This window comes from Aedes aegypti, chromosome 2 (assembly GCF_002204515.2).
Source record: "Aedes aegypti strain LVP_AGWG chromosome 2, AaegL5.0 Primary Assembly, whole genome shotgun sequence".
In the NCBI taxonomy this organism is placed as follows: domain Eukaryota; kingdom Metazoa; phylum Arthropoda; class Insecta; order Diptera; family Culicidae; genus Aedes; species Aedes aegypti.
Window position 1 is genome coordinate 444,759,541 of NC_035108.1, and position 21,982 is coordinate 444,781,522.

General features: G+C 40.2%; 1 protein-coding gene across 3 annotated transcripts in view; it reads right to left on the bottom strand.

The window, feature by feature from the left end:
* Positions 1 to 3,494: 3,494 nt before the first annotated feature.
* LOC5565838 overlaps positions 3,495 to 21,982 on the bottom strand; it is a 207,855-nt gene continuing 189,367 nt past the window's right edge. For all 3 annotated transcript variants that reach the window (XM_021847932.1, XM_021847931.1, XM_001650166.2), the window contains one exon: positions 3,495 to 10,995. In XM_021847932.1, coding sequence (XP_021703624.1) covers positions 3,898 to 10,932 — 7,035 coding nt within the window. In that variant the 5' untranslated portion in view covers positions 10,933 to 10,995 and the 3' untranslated portion in view covers positions 3,495 to 3,897. The remainder of the gene's footprint in view (positions 10,996 to 21,982) is intronic.

Sequence of the window (21,982 nt, forward strand, 5' to 3'; positions counted from 1 at the left end):
CTGTCATGGCAACATGAAAACAGGGCGCACAGTAAAAGTCAAACGTTTTATGGCATATAAAGGCTCATTATTTGTTTTGTTCCACGTAACCGTTACGTTCTAGACGTTATCATTTTGACAGCCGAATACGAAATTTCTGAAAGTCTAGCATTTAAGTAGCCGTATATTGGGCCAAAACTTGCATTTTGGTAGCATTTAAGGCGCATATACGGCTTGCTAGCATTAAATGTCCTGCAGTAGGCGCTTATACTGCTGAAAAATTCTTTTTGAAGTGCTTATTGGTTACCTAGTCATTTCGATCCAAGAAGATCAGCTGTTACTATTACTTTGGTAAAATGCAGATTTTTTTCTTGAGCACTTTTCTTGTCAGCTGAGGACTACACTTGAAACTAAAAAACTATTTATCGATGTCACGTAACGCCATGAATAACGTAATTTTCCAATACAGAGTTGCCATCAAATTACAATTTTTAATTTCCAGCTTTTTTCCGGCTTTCCCCGTAATGTTTTCAAAATTTTCCCAGTTCTTAATAGTGGTAATAGAAGAGTTCTTGTTTTGGGCACTCTTGTTTCATATCGGCAGGGGTTTATTTTGAATTTTCCAACAATATGCCCCTTAAGTGCATCTTACTGCCGATTTTCAGACAATTTGACAATCAAAACCCCATGAGCAAAAGTAAATCATCAAGTTTTTCACCCTAATTGAAAGTAGGGGAAAAGCATCAATTTTCGACCTAGCAGTAATTTTCGACCCATACATACGACATACGATTTTGGCCTACTTTGTATGAAAACCCTAAAATTGGCACCGATTGATTGTAGGTCGAAAATTAGTGTTTTTCCCTATTTTAATTCCTAGTCATTCGATTTTTCTTCATGAAAGTGGAGAGTACTCAAAAGCAAGCAAATTAAGGGTAAAGATGAAGTGAATACATATAGAAGTATGTATCTCCTAGCGTATCCAGCGTTCTACGCTAGATTGCCATGAATTACGAATAATCCCCTTTTGACATTTCTTGCCTACACTATAATTTTTATGGTTTAATCGAAGCAAGGATTGTGATGAAGAAAATTTTTGTTTGTTGACAATTCAATGTCGTGTTTTATGTAATCAAAATAGGATTTTTTTAACAATTTTATAATCTCTTACCTATATATTTTTGCTCTACAAGGATCAGAAACTAATAGTAACCTGAGAATCAAATTGAAATCACTTTATGCAGAAAATATTCTCAACCAACAATCATCAAACTACTGATTAGTATTAAAGATGCATCTGGCTGGAAGGTAAACCGTTAATGTTTGTTTCACATATTGGCGATTGTGAAAAGATTCTGAAGGATGTTGAGAACTGCAGATAATAAGATCGAGCCAAAATTATAGATAGCAAGTTATATTTTTATCACTGACGAATTTGTATGTCAATAATCGGCATTGTCCCAAGCAGAATTGTTTTATCGGATTTGAGAATTTGCGATTGTCGATTAATTCTATTGGTTTGGGTATCTGGAACATGCTGAAAAATTGCACATCTCCTTTATGGTTCGAAGGGTGAACTTGAGAAATAAAAAATCAATAGACTTCATCAGCTCTCGACAAAATTCAACAAAGATCTATAATATTATTCAGCAAGCTGCCTCTGCGTTATGGACACAACATTATGACTTACATCATCAGCGTCATCTTTGTTGGAGGGATTTATAAAAATCAAATGGGATCCTTCAACAAAGTTAGCATATAAGGGTCGTTTGCATTAGTCTCCCAACTCCAGATATTCATTCATAAATGTGGCACTATCCCATTTTTATAAATCTTTCAACACCAGCTTGAGATAGTTCATCATCCATGCTAACCTTAAATATAAAAAAAAACATAACATTTTTGAAATAGAGTAAAACTAAAAATAATTGTGAAATTCTAATATGTAATAATTCATAACAAATTTGGTGAATTTGTTTTACCATTCAATCAACAAAGTCAGATCATCGCCTGCTAAGACGTAGCTATAAAATACGTAGGCAATAAATGTCAAATTCTAATCACCCCTTGTTGTTTTATAGCCAGCGTATAAAGCTGGATTAAATTCTAGGTAGGGTTGTTTTCAAGAATATATGGATCAATTGTGAATAAATTTTCGAATACTAAAAAAAGTTATCGAACACTGATTCAAAATAAATTATAGATTTTTTTTCCAGTTCGAAGGCCAACCTGGCAATAATAATTCCCATACAAACTTTGAAGCATTTAAGTTTTCATCCAAGTAAACTCAGACTGTGTGGGGATAACGTTTTGATTAACATTACGGACACTTGAGGTCTCAGTGAAGTATAATTCATCAAAAATGAATTTGCTTATTCAAATGATTGGTTAAAACTTGAATAATATTTAATGAACAAAAATGTGTACCGTAAAACGGGGTATCTTTGATAATGCGGGTAACTTTGACAGTGCCTTACCCTACCCACCACATACTATACCAAATATCATTATTTCTGCTAATCGGTAAAACGAATGCAAAACTAAAGAATATTAGTATGACACTTCATGTAAGAGCTGTTTTCATTTGAATTGAGACCATTTGAGGCTTTATATAGGAATTTTAATAATTGAAACGATTTTAGCATTTTTGAAACGCTTACAAACAATGTGTTCTACGATCACTTTTTGATGTAGTTTTGAATAGTTCGTCACTTATCTTTGACAGCCTAGTTATCATTAAACTTGAATATGGTCTCAAATCTCTTAGCAAATATCATTTTCACAAACTGGGACCATTTATGTAATCTAAGTAAAAAATTTCCATATAACGTTAATTGCCTAGAGGTATGTAATGCCCTATAAATGTTACGTAATTCATTCAATTTTGTGTGATTTATACTCAATTATCAAAGTTATCCCAAAACAGAAAGTCGACTTTCGATTATATGAAAATTTTAATATCCATTCAAAATAAATCTTCTGGCGATCTTCCAACTGGAATCGATAGCTAGAATGCCAGTACTTGTTTTAAAAGTATAAACTATAATTCTTTGAAACAGCATGTATAAATATTCAAGTTTTCTTCGAAAAACTATCAAAGTTACTCTGTTTTACGGTATCCCTTTCATGATTCTTATTCCGGGCGGAATTCCAGAAGCTCATGTGAATCGTTAGTTAGAACCATTAATTGAACTCAACAAGCCATTAGAGAGACGTCCATGACACTTGGAAAATGCTTTTCAAATCAAGTCTCCAAAGTAGGAATTTTTGGCTGACAAATATTGAAAGATTTCGTCTGAAATTTTTCCCATACAAATGAGAGTGTCCGGAGTTTGAAGCTGCTTGAGTCAGAACGATACTCAGAATTTGAACTAGAGTCTTAAAAATCGTGTGCAGTAAAAACGATTATTTTAAACACCTTATTACATATGTATTCCTGTTTCCTGTCCAAGTTCTGCAAATAAATAAACAGAATTTGTGATTGAGCCATGTTCTCTTATCTCTCATCTAGTAGGCATCTGACCCACTGACTAGCGACATTCACCGCCATGCTTACTACGTCGAGGTCGCGCATAACCACCACATAACCCGTTGACTACTACGATCCGCAAATTACCTACAAGCTAAATGCAGTTTACCGCCATCAAAACATTCGCACGAACGGTCAACCAGAAAAGTGATCCATTTTCCGCATCACCCATTCCGATAAAATTTTCCCCAGCAACCCTTCCACATCCTTCTCACCGCAATATCCGAATCCATCGGACAAACATGACAACAACACAACAACAACCGCCAGCAAATTTGCCCTTCGCCCGTGTACGCGATCCGAAACAAATGGCCCTTGATAAGGGGACCGCCGCACACGATCATCGCTGGACACGCAAACAAACACGCACGAGATGACGCCGGAGATATCTACGAGAAGGTCGATTTGCGCCGCTGCCGTAGCTTTGCGAACTGTTCCTGCTGTTGGCGCTGCGCCTGCTGCCGTTGCTGTTGGCGATACTTTTCCGCTAGCTTTTCGACGTAATCGATGCGCTCCAGCCGGACATAGGGGATGCGTCGATCGAAGCCCGCCGGAATTGCATGCGATCGCGTGGTCGTTGCATTGGTTCCATTGGATGCAGTGGATCTATTCGAAGGTGAGGGCTTGTTGGGGTAGTTCACCCGAATAAGGCCACTACTTCGCTGGGTACAGTTGACCAGATGGCATCTGGTGCTGTTACTGCTACTGCTGCTACCCGCACTGCTGTTTCGTCGTCTGACCGGCTGCCGACTCGGTATTGGTGGATCATTTTCAGTCGGCGTTGGGATGGCGAGGGCTTGATTGAAGATTTTGTACGACGGAATGATGAGCTTCCTCGGTGCTTCACGATTATTGTTAACGTTAACAACTACGTTCGGACCGCAGTAGGCTTTGGTGAGGATTCGTTGCCTTACCGGAGCAGGCGATGAGGAATTTGAGTTGCTTGGACTGCTCGTCGATTGCGCAGGGCTGTTAGTCTTTTTGTACATCTGGTCTATGTTGAGCAAGCTCTCCTCGAAACTCATTTTCTTCTTTTTCACTAGAGGTGAGATACTGGCGGACCTGCGAACAAATCCTCGTGATCTGCTGTCCGAACTGTTACTACTGTTGTCCTCTTCTTTGGCAAACTGCTGAGATTCTATCTTGGCCGGTTTGGTTAATGTACTTAAATCTAGTTGATTGTTATTAGTTTCGATTAAACGTTCGCCAACAGAAGAGCTACTGGACTGGCTCGAGGAGTCTTCCGAAGCATGTCCACTGGACCGCTCCATCGTCTCTGTTTCAGTCACTGCAGCTTCTTCACTCTCCGAACTGTTTCCACTGGCTGAACCAGATGAACTGCTGTGACTACTGCTACTGCTACTGCTTGAACTGCTGATGCCCGAAAACGAGCTGTCATTGCTATCACTATCGTCGTCGATGACACTAACGCTCACGCTACGTCGCATAGCTTCTATCTTCCTCCTCAAACAGTTGAGCTTTCGGCTGAAAAACCTCCGCTTAGACTGCATTCCATGGTCCCTCGTCTTGATGAAACGTTGATAGTAGACGTATTTTCGCAACAACTTCAGCCTGCTGGTTAACGCTCTTCCCTTCGGAACCATGTATTTTCTCTGAAGTTCGTTGATCAAGCTCTCTCTTCTATGCGCTTGTTTGTTAATGGGTACCACTTCCTCGTACTGAATACATTCATCATCACCAACAAACGAGTAAAACTCATTGTCCAACTCAACGTCGCCTATCTGTTCCTCATACTTTTTGGATGCTTCATCTTCCTCATCTGAGCTCGTTGTCATCATCCGTTCGATTTCGCGTTCAACTTTTCTATAGATTTCGCTTTCCGTATCCGAAAGCGCTTGACTGCTTTCCAACACAACTTGAACGTCTCCGTCACAACCTGCATCTCCTAAAAATATCTCATGCTCATCGCCAACGTCATCCGACAGAACAATCACCTCTCCATCCATATCATCGTTCTCCCTCAAAAGGTCTTCTATTGAACCGTGATCATCCTCGACGATGAACACTCTTCCCTGGCTCGGCTTTTCCTGTTCAGCCTCCTCCCCAATGATGCAGAAGTTGTTCACATCGATGATGATGTTCGTCTCGTTCAGTACCTTTTGACAAAGATCCTGCAACCGCTGCGGCTCGTTCCGCACCTCCTCGATTATGAACAAGTGGCGATTGTTGCATATGAACTGCTCGCAAAGTTTCTGCAACGATTGCGGTTGCGGTAACATGTTACGTGATAGTAGGTATTCGAAACAGAGCTGCCGGAGCGGAGCCACTCGCTGGTAGTCGTACAATACACGATAGCATTCGAACGCTGCATCCGTCAAGTCGCGTAGCGAAGGTGGATTGAAGCAGGGAATTAGTTCATCAGTATCCATCGGCTCATACATTTTTGGCGTTTCAAATGATTCAGCTTTCTGAATCACTGGCACCCGTTGGCTCTCCGTTTCTGTTGATGTTTCTTCATCTGACACTTCAATCGTCTCCTCCTGTGCTGTATTTTCTGCTTGAGCTGCGACTTCTTCCTCCTCAACCTTCTTTGCTTCATCAATGATCACGGATACCCGTTCACACACAGATGCTGCGGATTGCGTTTCTGTTGGGAGTTCAAAAACTTCGTCTTCTGTTTCACTGTCGTCTACTTCAATTGGTGCATCATCATCTGACTGATGCTCTTCTTCATCATCAGTCTGAACAGATTCTGTGGGTTTAGTAATTTCATCATGATGGTTTGATTTTTCTGAATCAATTACCGGGACGGGTGGTGACGCCGGATCCATGGCATACCCTTGTCCTTGAGTTTCTTCATTGTTATCGACATCCTTCGGTTCTTCAGCCTGCTCTTCTGATTCACCATCGACAGATTCTTCCTCAATATCTTTCCCTTCAACTGAACATGACTGCGATGACTCGATGATCTCGTTATCAGTGTTGCTTTGTTCTGTGATGCGCATTTCAGCCGGCTGTTCTGACAATTCTTCTACTTCCTCCACATTCTCTTCCACGTGATGCTTTTCACAGATATCCGCAGATTCTTCAATATTTTGATCCATCGGTGATCCCTCCAGATGATCTTTTACTTGCGTCCCTGCAATGGTATCCTCGTTACTGGTCTCATCGATAGGAATATCGCTTTGAACCGATGTAGCTCCCTCGTAGAGTTTCTCACCGTAACCAACAGATTCATGACTATCATGCTCCATCGCTGATTCCTCCGCTAGGCCTTCTTCTTGCGCCTTTGAAATGCTATTCTCGTGACTCGACTCATCGTTAGAAATATTTCTTTGAACCGAGATATCTTCCTCGTGGTGTTTCTCTCCGTAATAAACGGATTCATTACTATTGTACTCCATCGGTGATTCTTCCGCTAGGCCTTCCACTTGTTTCTCTGCAATGGTATTCTTGTTACTCGACTCATGAACCGAAGCATGGTGTTTTTCACAGTTATTAGTAGATTCATGAAGATCATGCTCCATTGGTGATTCCTCCGCCAGGTCTTCCCCTTGCTTCTCTTCGATGTTGTTCTCGTCACTCGTTTCATCGATAGGGATATCACTTTGAACCGATTTATCTTTCTCGTGGTGTTTCTCATGATTATCTGCAGATTCATGAATATCATGCTCCATCGGTAATTTCTCCGCTAGGCCTTCCACTTGCTTCTTTACAATGTCACTCTCGTTACTCATCTCATTGATGAGGTTATCATTTAGAACCGATGTATCTTCCTCGTGGTGTTTCTCCGCAGATTCATGAGTATCATGCTCCATCGACGATTCCTCCGCTAGTCCTTCCCCTTGCGCCTCTATAATGTTTTTCTCGTTACTCGTCTCATCTATGGAGATATCACTTCGAACCGTTGTATCTTCATCGTGGTGTTTCTCAGCAGATTCATGAGTATCATGCTCCATCGGTGATTCCCCTGCTAGGCCTTCCCCTTGCGCCTCTGCAATGTTATTTTCGTTACTCGTCTCAACGATAGGAATATCACTTTGCACCGGTGGTTCTTCCGGCTGAACATCCTTTTTCTCTTCACAAGAATCCTCATCCTCATACTTGTTGATGGTGACACTCTGCATCGGGAAATCATCTAGCTCAACATCCTTCTTCTCTTCACTACATTCCATGCTAACCGCAACATCACTATCCACCGAACACTCTTCAGCATCAACTTCCTGGTTCACTAACTTTTCCTCCACTCCCTTTTCTTGTGGTTCCTCACTGACACCGACCTGCTCCGCTTGGCTTTCCCCCTGGGATTTCTTCGCCGCAAGTTCCTGCCTCTTGGCTAAGTCCGCTTTGGCGTAGCGCCTGTACTCTCGCGAATTCAGTGCCGCCACGCAAATGCTGAACAGCTGCTTCGGGTTGTACTGTACCGGTGGTTTCGGTTTCGGCATTTTCACATCACAGTGCAGGAAGTCCTCGATACTGGATCGGCGGGCTCGCTTTGGAAAGCGAGGATAATCGTAGCTGTCGAACTGGTACCGCCGTTTGCGATACTTCGGAATGTAGTGAGGAACTTTGAAGCTACTTTCATCGGGCTGATTTTGAGGTTCTTCTTTCTCCTTTGGAGCTTCTTCCGATACGACTTCCTTTTCCTCCTGTACAACCTCACTAACTTGTGGATGTTCTTCAACTTTTGACTGCTCTTCACACACCGTTCCACTCCCATCCTCGACCACCGCTTCCACTTCATCGTCGTCCAGCACAATCGTCGGCATAGACTGTTTCTCCTTCTTTTCCTCGTCTTTCTTCCGCTCGTCGTAGACCACCTCCGATTCCAGCTCGGTTTGGTAGTACTTATCGCGATTGGATTCGATTTCCTCTAGGAATTTCAGCGAATCGGCGCTGTCGTGAATGGGCACCACGTTCTTCGGCAGCTCGTTGATCACGCTGAGGTGTTTGTACTTGTTCAGCTCCGAGTGTGGCACGTCGTACGTTTCCAGGATGTACAGCTTCTCGCCAACTTCGGTCGTTTCCTGGCCTACTTTGGGGGCGTCGTCTTTGGTCTTCTCGAGGTCGATCAGAATGTCCGGGAGGTTACCGGTTCCGTTTTGGACGTTTGCTACGATGACACCTCCGTGCAGGGGCGGTAGTTGTTCATCCAGCACTTGCTGTAGATACTTGCAGGATTCGAAGTTTTGATGCGCCGCTTGGTTGTTGTTGGTTTCCTTCTTGTCGGAAGTGGCGGCGGAAGCGGTGTCCTCCTCTTCGGTTTCATTCCAGCTGCTCAGGTAGTCGCGGAGGTTTTTGTCCTTGAGGTTTTCGTCCAAGGAGAAGTTGCGCGATCCCATGACGAATTCCTCCATGTTGGGGTAGCCGTAGTTGTTGAGGTTTGTGGAGGTGTTGATGTGGGCTCCGTTGGGGACGTATCCATCGGTGGAGGTTGGGGTGGAGTTCGAGGAGGTGGTTTTCGAATAAAGGTAGCGGTTCATGAGATACTTTTGCTGACAGTCGTAGTTGAGGGCGTGGTTGGGGTCGTAGTTGGAACCTTCGCGACTGCTCTTGAGGATCTTGACGCTGTTGATTTGTTCTTCTAGGTCGATCAAGGGGTGGTTCATGTCTATGACGGGATTGGGGGTATCGTAGTAGGAGTTGTGCGTGGGTTTTTGCGCAGGTTGTGATGTCGGGACTGGGTGATTCGAAGGTTTCGGTTGAGTCATTGGTGGGACGATCGTTTGGGATGTGTATTTGATGCCGTAGTGAGGCGCGTGGTGTACGGTGGGAGCGGTTGGATTGGAGAGGGGATTCGGATAGTGGTGGGTAGTATTTGTAGGAACGTTGGGGCTGTAGAAATCGTTGATGGATTTGCTGAAGGAGAGTTTTTGGTTGTGGGGATAGGCGAGGTTGGCGCCAGGAGCTGGATAGTTGGGGTAGGCTTGTTGACCGTGGTGGCCGTCGCTGTAGTGATGCTGTAGTGTGTGATGTCGGGATCTGTGCCGATAAGGATCTTCGTATGCAGGAGCGTGGTTAAGGGCGTAGCTTTGGTGATGATGGTATCCTGGTATAGTGGGGTTTTGGTGAGAGTAAGCCGTTCGGCTAGGGATGTAGTGACTGGCTTGGTGGGCATTCAATGGCGGTACTTGTTTGATGTAGTTGCTGTTGAAGTAGTCTACGTTAGGGTTCAACACAGTTTTACTAGTCGGTTGAGCTGTTTGATAGTGGTAACCTGCTGCAGGGGGTATGTAGCCGCTGGGGAAGTTATTAGAATATCGAGATCGTTCGTTGTACATGAGATCATGGTGACTCTGCGAATGGGTAGTTGAATGAACCTGATGGCTGCGTCCGTAGCGGTTGACTTCTTCCATCACTGGATATTTGCTGCGTACGATATGTGGGTAAGGTTCGTAGCCATGGTGACCATTCGGTTGTTGAATTGGCGTTGCTTGCGCGCCTTCCGGATGGTACAAGCCGTAGTTGTGTTGGTAGTGCGCCGTAGTAGGCTGCGCCTGTTGACTTGGTTGCCCATAGTCTTGCTGGTATCGGTAGCTGCTCCGGCTCGTATGGTATTTGGTAGGATTTTTAGCCTCAAAATTGCTGATCACACTACTGTCGAGGGCAAATTCTCCAGTTGCGGTATGGGACGTGGTGCCGTTTCCCGCCCAACTGTGGCTTGCTCCGAACTTGGTATTCAAATCATTCAACGCACCCATTCCGGAGATCTTTGCCTGATAGGGATATGGATAGGGTGGTGCCATGATATTGTGGTTGTTATTGCTAATGTTGATAATCGTTGGATTGGTCTCACCTTCCTTGTTGAACGAGATCTGTGCGTTACCACCGGTGGTAGAAAATTGGGTATTCCCGAGCAGGTCCGATCCACCTGTGATGGCGGCCTGTGTCGGGTTCAACCCTTGAACACCGTTCGCTCCCAAACTCCCCCCACTAATGTTATTCACAATGTTCGTGTTAATGTTATTAATATTGTACGTTATACTATCGCCTGTATTGGTTTCAAATTTTCGCGAAGTGAACTCAATGGTCTTACTATTATTAACGTTGCTACCGTTGTTGTTGACGTTGCTATAGTTACTACCGCTATTATTGGTACAGAGTGCGCTGGTCGCATCGAAGAGCCCTGCAGTGTCATGATACAAACCGCTGCCTATGGGATCCGACTCAACATGCTGACTCTGCGCCTGCTGCTGTTGTTGATGGTGGATTTGCTGTTGCTGCTGTTGACCGTAGCCTACTATTGGTTGTTGTTGCTGATGCTGCTGATGTTGCTGCTGTTGTTGTTGGGGAATGTACAACTGAGGATTGCCGCCCTGTCCGGCAGTTTGTGGTGGTGCTTGTGGCGGTGGCTGAGGCGGGATCTGCGGCAAGTGGTGATGATACTTCACGTTGGTGTTCGGCAGGACTCCACTGCCGGGGAAACTGTTCGATATGTCCGTAAACAACCCATGATGTTCCATCGCGGAGACTGTGGCTTACCGAGGGCTTCCCGTGTGTCAGTTCATCGATTGTAGTAGGCGGTTCTGGAACGGGAAAAGAAAAGATAGGACAAGGTCAGTTCCCGGCGAAAGTTGAACGATTGGATCGACGCCGCACTGACGACAGCCTAATGACCAGTTGGCGGGAAAAAGCGAAAGCCATCGCCAGTTGTTGCTGCTGGCAGTCGTGGCGTAATTATTCAAAATATATGTCAAATCAATTATGATGAATTATTCAAGACAGAGACCATTATCTATATGATGGAGGGAGCAGAACATGTGTGTGCCGTGCCGAGCAGTGCCATGTTTCCAGTTTAGTTGCGTTCGCACAGCTCAGCGCGGTAGTACATGTGGATGACGATGACATGGACATTGGACAATATCGCGTGAGGATTTCCGGTCCGGTACTGAACGGTGCGGTGCAATATAGTGGAATGTCCTGCCATCGCGGCCTCAGCAGAGCAATATCCACGTGGAAAGGGAAAAATTGTGCCATTATGGTGGACCTCGGGGAAATGGCTCCGCTGGTCGTTATCGCGGTTGGGGATTTCAATATTGATTACCCTGTCCGGTTGGGTGGTTCGTACATTTGCTCAAACTGTTTGTACGTTGTTCCCATGTTTGTCGCGGGTGTCAAATTTGTATCAATCGAACTAAGTGACTGTGGCCAGTGCGGATGTAATTGAAATTTAATGCCTTATGAATATTGTGGCAATACGTAATATACCGGTATAGAAAACACTTTCACAATTTCAATATATCATGAGCTGTATATTGTATCTTTCTCCATTTGTTAATATTCCATTTTTTGCCTTCCTCTATTTGAATGAGTCACTGCCAGGGCTGCTAAGAATCATGACAGGATTTGGCTTTTAAAATTTCCATCCATGATTTTAACGACATAAATAACAATCATATCAGATAATGAAACAAAAATTGTCTAGTTTACAATTCCGTCACAAGTCATTGCGACGGAAAAATGAAGGAGAATTCAAGACGAAGTAGGCCGTCATTGAAATTTGTACGCGTCGTTAATGATTGTTGCTAATTCATCTTACGATTTCGAATCAAAGAAAATCAGTTGGTTTTGCACTGATACAGCTGAAAAAGTAACAGCATACTTTATGCATGTTGGCGCGTACAGTGATACTTTTTCAAGTCAATATCTACTATTAAGACTGACTTTTATCACTTTGAAATGCAAGCTGAAAAGTCATCATTTTTGCCAAAATGAATGAGCCTTAAAGAAAGCTTCTGTCATTGTCTCACCGTCCGATGACAGTGAGAGAAGCATTTATGTAAAATTCGCGCGACATCATCTTTTTACATTGACGCTTTCCAGCACTGGCCACTGCGATCATCATTTAGATCTGTTGTTGCATTACCCTTAGTGTAAAGTGTATGTCGCATTAGGGTAGAAGCACCAGTTTTAGCCATATATAGATTCAGCTAACGGTGATCAACCCGCTTTGCGGGTCAATGTTCCAAGTTAAGGCCCAAACGCAATGATATCGGAACGACAACGGAAAGCGGAACCGGTTCGCCTGCATGAATCACACCGTACCGACTGAGCTGTCAACGAACGAAAGTGATCCAAGTCTGAGCCGACAAGCATGCTATAGTTCATGCTGGCGAACCGGTTTCGCTTTTCGTTGCCGTTCCGCTGTCATTGCGTTTGGGCCTTTACTCTTCCACGCATCGCTGTCCGCAAATCGACCGAAATAATATTGTCTGGGTTACTATGATGGTTGCTGAGAACAGATTTCTGAAACACACTTTTATCTGTTTTTAAACAAATTAGACCTATAACAAGAGAGAGCTTCTGGTTGAATTTAACTAGCATAGGTATGTATAGACCACAATTCCATTGGAAGATAACGCGTCAGTAGTTTTTGTGACAATAAAGGTGATTTTCTACTAGTCGAGAAGACTTTCACGGAGTGGAACTCTCGGAATATACTGAGTACACGTTGGAAATAAAGAGGTTTGTATTGAACCATTACACAAGATCTGGATTGGACCAACACACATTTTGTGATGTTCGAACAAGTTGAGCACAACAATGCATCAAGGGTGATGCAAAATTTGAAATTTTGGATCCCCTATGCTTAAAAGATTTTTATTATAATACCATCCTCCCAAATGTACAAATAACGAAATCGCCCTTTACGGTACGCAATGCATATACGCGCAAAGTATTACGGATGAGATGTCGTCGTGCAAAAGTGTAGGCGATACACGTGCATATTTGATATTGAAAAATAACAATCAATGCGAATGTATAGGTTTTATTGTGAGTTATTCTGTAATCTTATGCGACTCAATATATGATAACAAAGTGTATTTGACAAATTAATGAACTTATTACGCGTGGTAAAGATGGACAAATTATGGGTGAAACCATGCCAGAGCCATGAAAACCAACTTTTACTGTGGTTTCGAGATACGAAATATCGAGTAAGCGAGCGTTGACTGTGAACAAATTTTCACTTAAATAATTATGCGGCTTCTGTTTGTCTGAGTAGTGTCTACTAAAAATTTGATAACCCAAGGGACATACATCACCCTGTTTCTGACATGTTCCCCCTCCGAACCGATCAAAACATCTACCGTTGACCCATTTGTCGCCCACGTGTCCCCAATTTTCACCACTGACTATGACGACGACGGCTTGCATCATTCATGCACTTACCCAATTAGCTGTCAGGCAGGGCTTAAGCTTTCCATTGTACGGCGATTACCTCTTTGGCACTCGCTCTACCATCATCGCCGCGCTGCGCTGTTGTTATCTATGCACCGGCTCCGTTCTCAAAATTGGCTGTTCCGCCACGTTGAGCGAGCGATGACTCGACTCTCGCTCGCTCTTCTTCTCGATCATCGGCTTCACGTAACCTTCTGTCTGTATCAAAGAAAAATTTACGTAGTCTGTGCCTTGGGGTCAGATTGACCGCAAATTCAAATCGTGATATCCCGGCGAAATAAGAAAATTCAAAGACAATCCATTGCAGTTCAAAATTTTACAACTAGGAGGCGCTAGTGAGCTTCGAATATTTCAACCTCAGGTACAATTTCTAGAGAACCGGATTTCGGCAAAGTTGTTCGTTAGGTTGACGGCTACATGCTGTAAGTTATTTCGATATTCTACCACTAGAAGGCGCTAGTGAGCATTGACAATTTTGTAAGTTAATATCTTCCGATGCCGATCAGTGGAAAGGCTGATGTTTTCTGTAAAATCGTTTGAAAACTATGCCAAGGGCTATGCAGCACATGTTTGATTAGTTCGATTTTCGATAAATAAAAAACACTAGTGATTTCTGAATACTTCAAAATCTTATACAGTCAACGCTCCCTCTTTTGATATTCCATTTTCGATATCGAGTTCGAGAACAATAGTAAAAAATGGTTTTCATGGCTACCTCGATGGTCCCTTGGAACATTTGCGCAGTTTATGTGTTATACCTCCCTAACTCGATGGTCCCTTCTATATTGAGTTCAATGGTGAGTTGATTTTATCTAGAAATGTTGATTTCTCAGTTGTATGTATTTTCGAAAAATGGTTCATTAGATCTAAATGATGCTCATTAACGCCTCCTATTAATAGTGTCAGTAATTAAATATGCGGAACATTGCTCTTAGCGAAACTAGCTGCTTTTTCGAGAACATCAGCCTGCTACATAACTGTGTACTGAGATATACAAATATCAAATTATTAGTGCTTGTCAGTGCCTGCTGGTGGCAAAATATATAACTAAAGGCTGGTTTGCTACTGACAAGAAAAGGAATCGCCTATCTCGATGCGTGGAAAATTTCTTCCAAGAAATGGTCAAGAAAATCACATTTTTTTGATCGCAGTACGCAGTTGAGAAGAAATGTCACTTCAAAGGGGGCTCTCTGTAGGAAATTTCTTGACCCATTCAGTCAAGGAATTTCTTTACTTTTCTTGAGCGAAACAGCATACTTAGCTTAACTAAACAATCAATTAATAAATGGGAAACTAGATACTAGTAGATACTAGTCTTCTAACATAACTCAAACTTGAGGTATAAAAGCTTAAAATACAGGGACAGTTTTTTTTTAAATTATGCTGACATGCAGCGTGTAGCCCTTGATTCACTGAGCATTTTTGCTGAAGATTTCATTATTTCTAATTCTTGGAATATTGTTATATAGGTCATAGCTATCGACTCCAATAAGTAACATTTTCTTAGCTAGTGCGCATCGTGCGCGTAGGAACAGGGGGCCAGATTCATTCAGGCCCCCGCCCCAGAATTTTTGATGATAATAATAATAAATAAAACAATTTAACATGAAGTACAAACTTCTGAATCAATGTACATGACTCTTGTTATTGACAAAAATGTCTTCAGTAGCAGTTACGTTATTTTATGTTGTACAACACTAAAGTAAGAAAACCTCGTATTTTATTTTTTTGCAAAAAGTGAAGTGTTAAAGTTCAATTAGTAGTTTTGCAACTTTCTCAATTGATTATTAGGTGGGTCAAAATCATTCAGTTGGAGTTTGTTTACAATGATCTGAAATACTGGTGAAAAGTGTTTCCTGAAGTGTAAAATGAGCGGGAATGTGTGCCTAATTAGATGATGGACTATGAAATGATTTGAAGACGTGTGAGAAACAATTTCTGCCATTACGATCTGTGTTTACCGCATCAGAGTTTTGATCGGAATAATTAAATTTTCCATAAAAACAATACGCAAAGCATCTTTTAATGAAACAAATTCAAAGTGATAAACAGCTTGGTATTGTTGTATATTATTATAAACAGGACTATTTTTAGGTTTTCACGATACTATATGATGAATATTAACATGGAAATTGAGTGTTGGAAGTAATATTCAGTTTCATTTGTGATGAATCTTGTTGCCCGCAGATTGAAAGGTATGTCATAACTGGGACGCTATTCTATTTTAGGAAGATTTAATAGATCAGTATCACCCATTTCTTCTGTAGTGGTACGTAGTCAGTGCCGTAGCGTGCGGTTGGCCAGGTTGGCACCTGCACAGGGCGCCAGGCTTAAGGGGCGCCAAAATGCGTGATGCATCTTACTTTTTTTATACATATTTAATTTTACGTTTAGGGCGTTTCTGGAGTCACAGTATCTAGGAAAAACAATCATAGAAATAAACGAATAACGATAGAGGGCTAATGTTGCGTCACACACAAAATTCCATCATTCCTCTTATATACATTATTAGCTCTATTCATAAACATGGTAGATTTAAACTATTTCTGGAACGATTTTAACAAAATATTTTGGAAGCATCTCAGAAAGTGTTGAATGATTCGTCAATAGAAAATTCAGCTTATGCACGGTGCCTACTTTAAAAAATATTTTTAAACAGTCACAACACGAACATGTAGATTCTACTAAACTTTAGATTCTACTAACTGCCCAGTGAACCACGTATCGTATAAGAATGTGCATCCAAAATCACATATTCATGCGTCCAAAATCAGAATCGCACAAGATCCCAAATCAAGCGTTATCAATGTCAATACAAGTTGTATATAAATCCCCAATACGATTCATAAACAACAATCTGTGTTGACAACAAAACATGTCGTAAATAGTGCAACATAGAATCACGTTATGTTATATAATTTGACAGATCATATATCAATCCAGTAAGCATCGTATGAAATCGCAATAACTTAGCGAAAATTGCCACCCAAACTTTGTCTATCTGCTGACGATGAGCCTCAAAAAACAACAAAGTATGTGTCGCTGTACATGAAACATGTATTAAAATTGGCAAATAATCGCTCCACGAACAAGTAACCCTTAGCGGTACAGTGGTAAGGTGCACGATTCCGGATCCAGAGGTCACGTGTTCGAGACTCGCTGGAACCTCTTTTTTTTATTTTCATCCAAATTTTGTGGCATCGTATATATGATCGCAGAAAGTCAGAAAAAGTCGTGCCAAGTACGCATATAGCCTCCACTTTGGTAGGTATATAGCCTTTTCATGCATTCTATACGATTGAATTGATTCGTATAGAATGATGTACAGCAAAAGTTATACCAACAAAAATGTACACTGGGTGATAGTTAAAATAGTGAGTTTCAACAGAATAGTTAGAAGGATTTTCACACAGCTCGGCACATACTTTATACAAAAAATAAATCATAAATAACTCCCTTATAACCAATATTATAAAATAATCCTGAGCGAAATTAACGTAGAATCCCGAGAAGGATTATCAGATAATTATATAATATTGCAATAAAAATATAAATGAAAAACTGGAGCGGGCCAAATGGCTTTATGCCAAATGATCCAGACACGTGAAAAACAATGAAATAGGGTGTTTTTGTGACACCAGATTTTTTTGTTTCTCCTAAAGACTGTTCCGAACTTACTGATAAATGTTTGAATTTGTGCAAAACTTTTTGTAACATCCATTTTATTGAAACTTTAATAAATGCTAAAGGACGTGACGCCAAGTTCTGGGTAGTGAATGAAGTACAGTAAAACTTCGTTCGTTGCACTATCTTCGTTGATTCGTGAAGCTTCTTCGTGAGCTTCGTTTTAATTGGGCTCCCGTTAGATGGGCTATAACCCACTTAAAACGAAGACAAACGTCACTTTTTGACATAAAGCTCGATTTATCAATGTTGGTAATCCTGCACTTGTATTGTATTCAATATTTTCAAAACCGGGCAAAAAAGTAACACCATTTTTCGACGTTTCATGCAAAAATAAGATTTTGGCGGAAAAAAATGTATGGAAAAAGAATCGGGTGTAAACATTAATTATATTTACAATCCTTCAAAAATCTTCAAGAACCTCTGATTATTCAGACAATCCACCTTTAAAAAAGATTTGAAAAATTTTGTATGACTTCTTGTACAAGCCTTACCAAAGTAAGCTAATGTTTAAGTACTACTTGTGCTTTATGATATTTTTTCTTTAAGATGAAGATGAATCGAAGCCAAACCTCAAATTTTCAAGAGCACGAATCTGGAGAACCGAACATCCGTTTAAGCTGAAAACTTAATCGATTGGTCACGAGCTGGTGGTGTCCAATCGATTAAGTTTTTAGCTCAAACGGGTGTTTGGTTCTCCAGATTCGTGCTCTTGAAAATTTGAGGTTTGGCTTCGATTCATCTTCACCTTAACTTCAATGGACAATATTTTTAGGAAACGCACTAGAATTTTGAAAAAAAAAATCATCAAAATCTTCTGGAACTTAACGCAAACATGCGAAAAAAATGAACGAAGAGCGCTCAAATCACGGTTCGCCAAGGGCGCCTTGGGGCCACGCTACGGCTCTGTACGTAGTAATAGTTTTGTCAATTATTAAATTAGGTTTTACCCATTATTACATTTGGTCACGATACAACTACTCTGCAATAATTAATTTTCTTGCTACAGATTTATCCACACGGAAACATAAAATATCTCTGCATTCCTACAATGTTACAAAATGATCATTTCAAGACGGCTCTATCACTCACATTTACTAAGGTTTGCTCATAGCCACACTAGTAACTGTTTTTTCTTGAATGTAATTTTTATGTGACTGTTTCATTTTTTCTAATAAGATGGACAAGTCGCAAGAGCTACTTGGGTGATGATGATAATGATTTCCCCTATGAGAATTCACAAAAAAAATCCATGCATTTAATTCAACTCGTATAATGCCCGAAAAAAAATGACAAAATTGCTGAAGCAATTTCTTAGACAATGCATAGAGGTATTTTTTCTCGAAAAATAAAGCTTAGCTTTCAAGGAATTTCGGCATGGTCAAGCTTTCTTCAGAAGAATGGCAAAAATTTAACCTGGTGTGAAAAAATGTAAAAATATCAACCATATTATTGATTTTGATTCAATTTTGTATGTATTTAAGTATTTTTGCATGAATACATTTATTGCCTGTACTATATATTTCCAAGAAAACAAGTTATTTCATAAATAATTTGATAAATTTTCAACAGATTTGTAGCAAATTTTTCTAAACAAATATTTTCAAAATTCTATATACAATTTTGGTTTACCCAAATATCTCCAGGAATATTCAAGGGTAACTTTAGAACTTTTGAAAAACTTTTCGATATTAGTCAAATAATATTGTGGGACTTATACATACTTTCAAAGCGAAATCCCCTTGATGGACATCTATTCTTCCTATATCTACTTTTTATTAGCAAATTTTCTCCGAAAACTGGTTTCCGATTATAATTATAATTTCTAAATTTTTATTCTTAAGTTCAGTTTTCTCTCGCAATTTTTCCTGAAAATCATTAATTCTGTCAAATTTAATACAGAGATATTTCGCGGAAAAACCAGATATTTTTTTAGAAATATTACTTCAAATCCCTGGGTTATTCATGGATTAGAAGGAAATTGTTTTTGCTTTTGAATCTTCAGAGGAAGTTTGTAGCAAACCCTTCAGGAAAACTTTTGCTTCCGAAATTAGCATAGCGGTAAAGGAATCTGTAGAGAAACATGTAGCAAAATAACTAGGAAGAGGAAAAGATTTATTAAGATATTGCTACAGAAATTTGTATTGATCTTCCTTAAAACTTCTCAAAAAATAATTTTACCAATTAATGGCAGAATCCATATTCTTGGTTTGATACGAGGGCGGAATTTCTAGAGGTTTTTTGGAAGAATTCTAGCAAACCAAAAGTCAAGGAAGGATAGATTTCAAAGATAATTTCTAAAGAAGATTTAATGGAAGGTCCAAAAATTTGCTTTATTTGTTAATTAATACGAGAGGTTTTAACTATCCTGTAATTTACCTTTAGAGAAAAGATCTTAAATTATCTTTCATTGTACCATTGTCCATCTATTATTCTATCTTCTAAAACATTTTGATGCTTCCTCCTTCTCATGACCAGGCTTGATAATTCTCTTCAACATCATCAGAGTTCAGTGACATACTATAGAGCAGCGTGCTGCCTTTGCCTCTTTGCGAGGGAGCGAAAAAATGCTAAGCAGAGAGACAACGAAAATTGAGCGAGGAAGATGCAGCACAAAACACACTAGAGTAAAATTCCATCAAAAATGATTGCCATCGCCTCCCCGAAAGCTGCTTGTTCGGGCGGGAAGCTCGAGAGTACTTTTGAAGCGTGAGTAAAGGTGAGCATCACAACGAGAGAGAGAGAGAGTACCAGAAAAAATCCTCGCATATTTTTTGCACTCTCGCTCGAATCGCTTGAGGATCTGTGTTGAAAATTTTGAGTTCAATTTTTTATCCTCAGAAAAACGGCAAAATCGCATTCTCTTTGCCTCACAGAGGAGTTTCTATCAAGCCTGCTCATGACGCTCTAAGGATCTTCGTACAGAACTTTTTCCGTACTCCAAAAATGCAACATTTTAAAGAATCTAAAAGAGGTAAATTATATGAGTTTTGAAAAATTACAGATTTTTTATACGTACGGCCTTGATTTCTGAAAGTCCATCAGGCATTCCTCAACAAATTTTCAGAGTAATGCGAATGCTTCCACTAAGATTTATATTCATTAAAAGCTTACATTTTCGCGTTAGACTTCTACAGTACTACAAAACAGTCGACAAAAGACGCTTTAAAATAGTTTGATTGAAATTTCTAGAAGTAGGAAAACATGGGTTCTAATCAATATGTTCACCGTAGTATTATAAAATTTCGGAGTTCGTACAAAATATTATTAAAGATTTTAGTTACAAATACTTCCAGTGAAAATTCCATCTGTTTTAACACAAATATTTTTCTATTATGAAAGGCGTTGAAAAAAGAACAAGTTTGCGGTTTAATTCTTGAATTTTACGACAGGAATTAACTATTTTTTTTTCCGGATTTTATATAAAACCCGCAACTTTTCAAAAAAATACCAACAAAGTTCTTTCGAACCTTTTTTTTGTATGTGAAGTTGAAGAATGAATTGTAAAATCTTAGTAAATCTGGTGGAAAACAAAATCTTTGGAAAATGCTGAGATGAAAGATTGGTATATTTTTTTCGGACGAATCTTAGGGAAACAATATTATAATTTTCTAAGAAATCCATGAACAAATAACTCGGTAAATTTTTGAGTATTTTCGCGGAAGAGTTTTTGAAAGAACAGTTGAACGTATTCCGCTAGGAACATTATAGGTATGATAGAATTCGTTTAACATTTCTTAGTTAGTCATTTTTTTTTTTTTTTTTTTTTTTTTTTTTTTTTTTTTTTTTTTTTTTTTTTTTTTTTTATTTATTAAGGCACTCCGTGCTCGTGGCCACTACTGTGCCGGAATCAGTTTTACCTGTATCTTCCTTACCGATACCGTTCTATTTTTAACTAATCTATATTTACATCTGCTTTCACTCTCTTCTGCTCTTTTGCTCTCACACCGAGCAGGTAGGAGAGTGCTCTGCTGTTGGTCCAATCGATTTCCATAAGCCATAGTCCATTGCTCTTGCGGTGGTTCGTTTTGCCGTGTTCCTGAGTCGTTTGAGGCTAGCTGCCTGCGAAGTGGGTCAATTTGTCTCAGTCACCATCTAATACTGACGGAGGATGGATGTGCTCCCCTATGCACGGTCCTCCGTGCGGCGTTTTCTGGTGGCTGGACGGGTTATTTTTTGGAGGGGCTGGGAATTGAATCCATGACCTTCCGCTTATGAAGCGAAAGCGTAACCTCAAGGCTACGGACCCCCCTATAGTTAGTCATTTTTGAAAAAAAAAATATGGAGAAATTTTTGAAAAAAATGCGATGTGTTGCGCCTTGATTTTGGATAAATCTAAAAATGAATAATCTGTGAAAAAATACTGGTTGATTTGCGGAGAACTTCTCTGAGAAATCATGAATACATTTTCTCCATTGATTCATTTTTGATTACTCATGAAATTGTTGTGGACTTTTACGAGGAATCTTGAAAGTAACACCTGGAAGTATCATTTATTTCTTTGTAGGAATCTGGATAATCTTTGCTGCTTTTCAAACTAACCTGTAGAGAAACTTTCGAAAGAATTTCTCGAGAAACTTCAAGAGAAACTTTCAAAAAGCAAAGTTGGAAAAACTGTTTGCGAACTCTTTGAAGAATTCGTTGAAT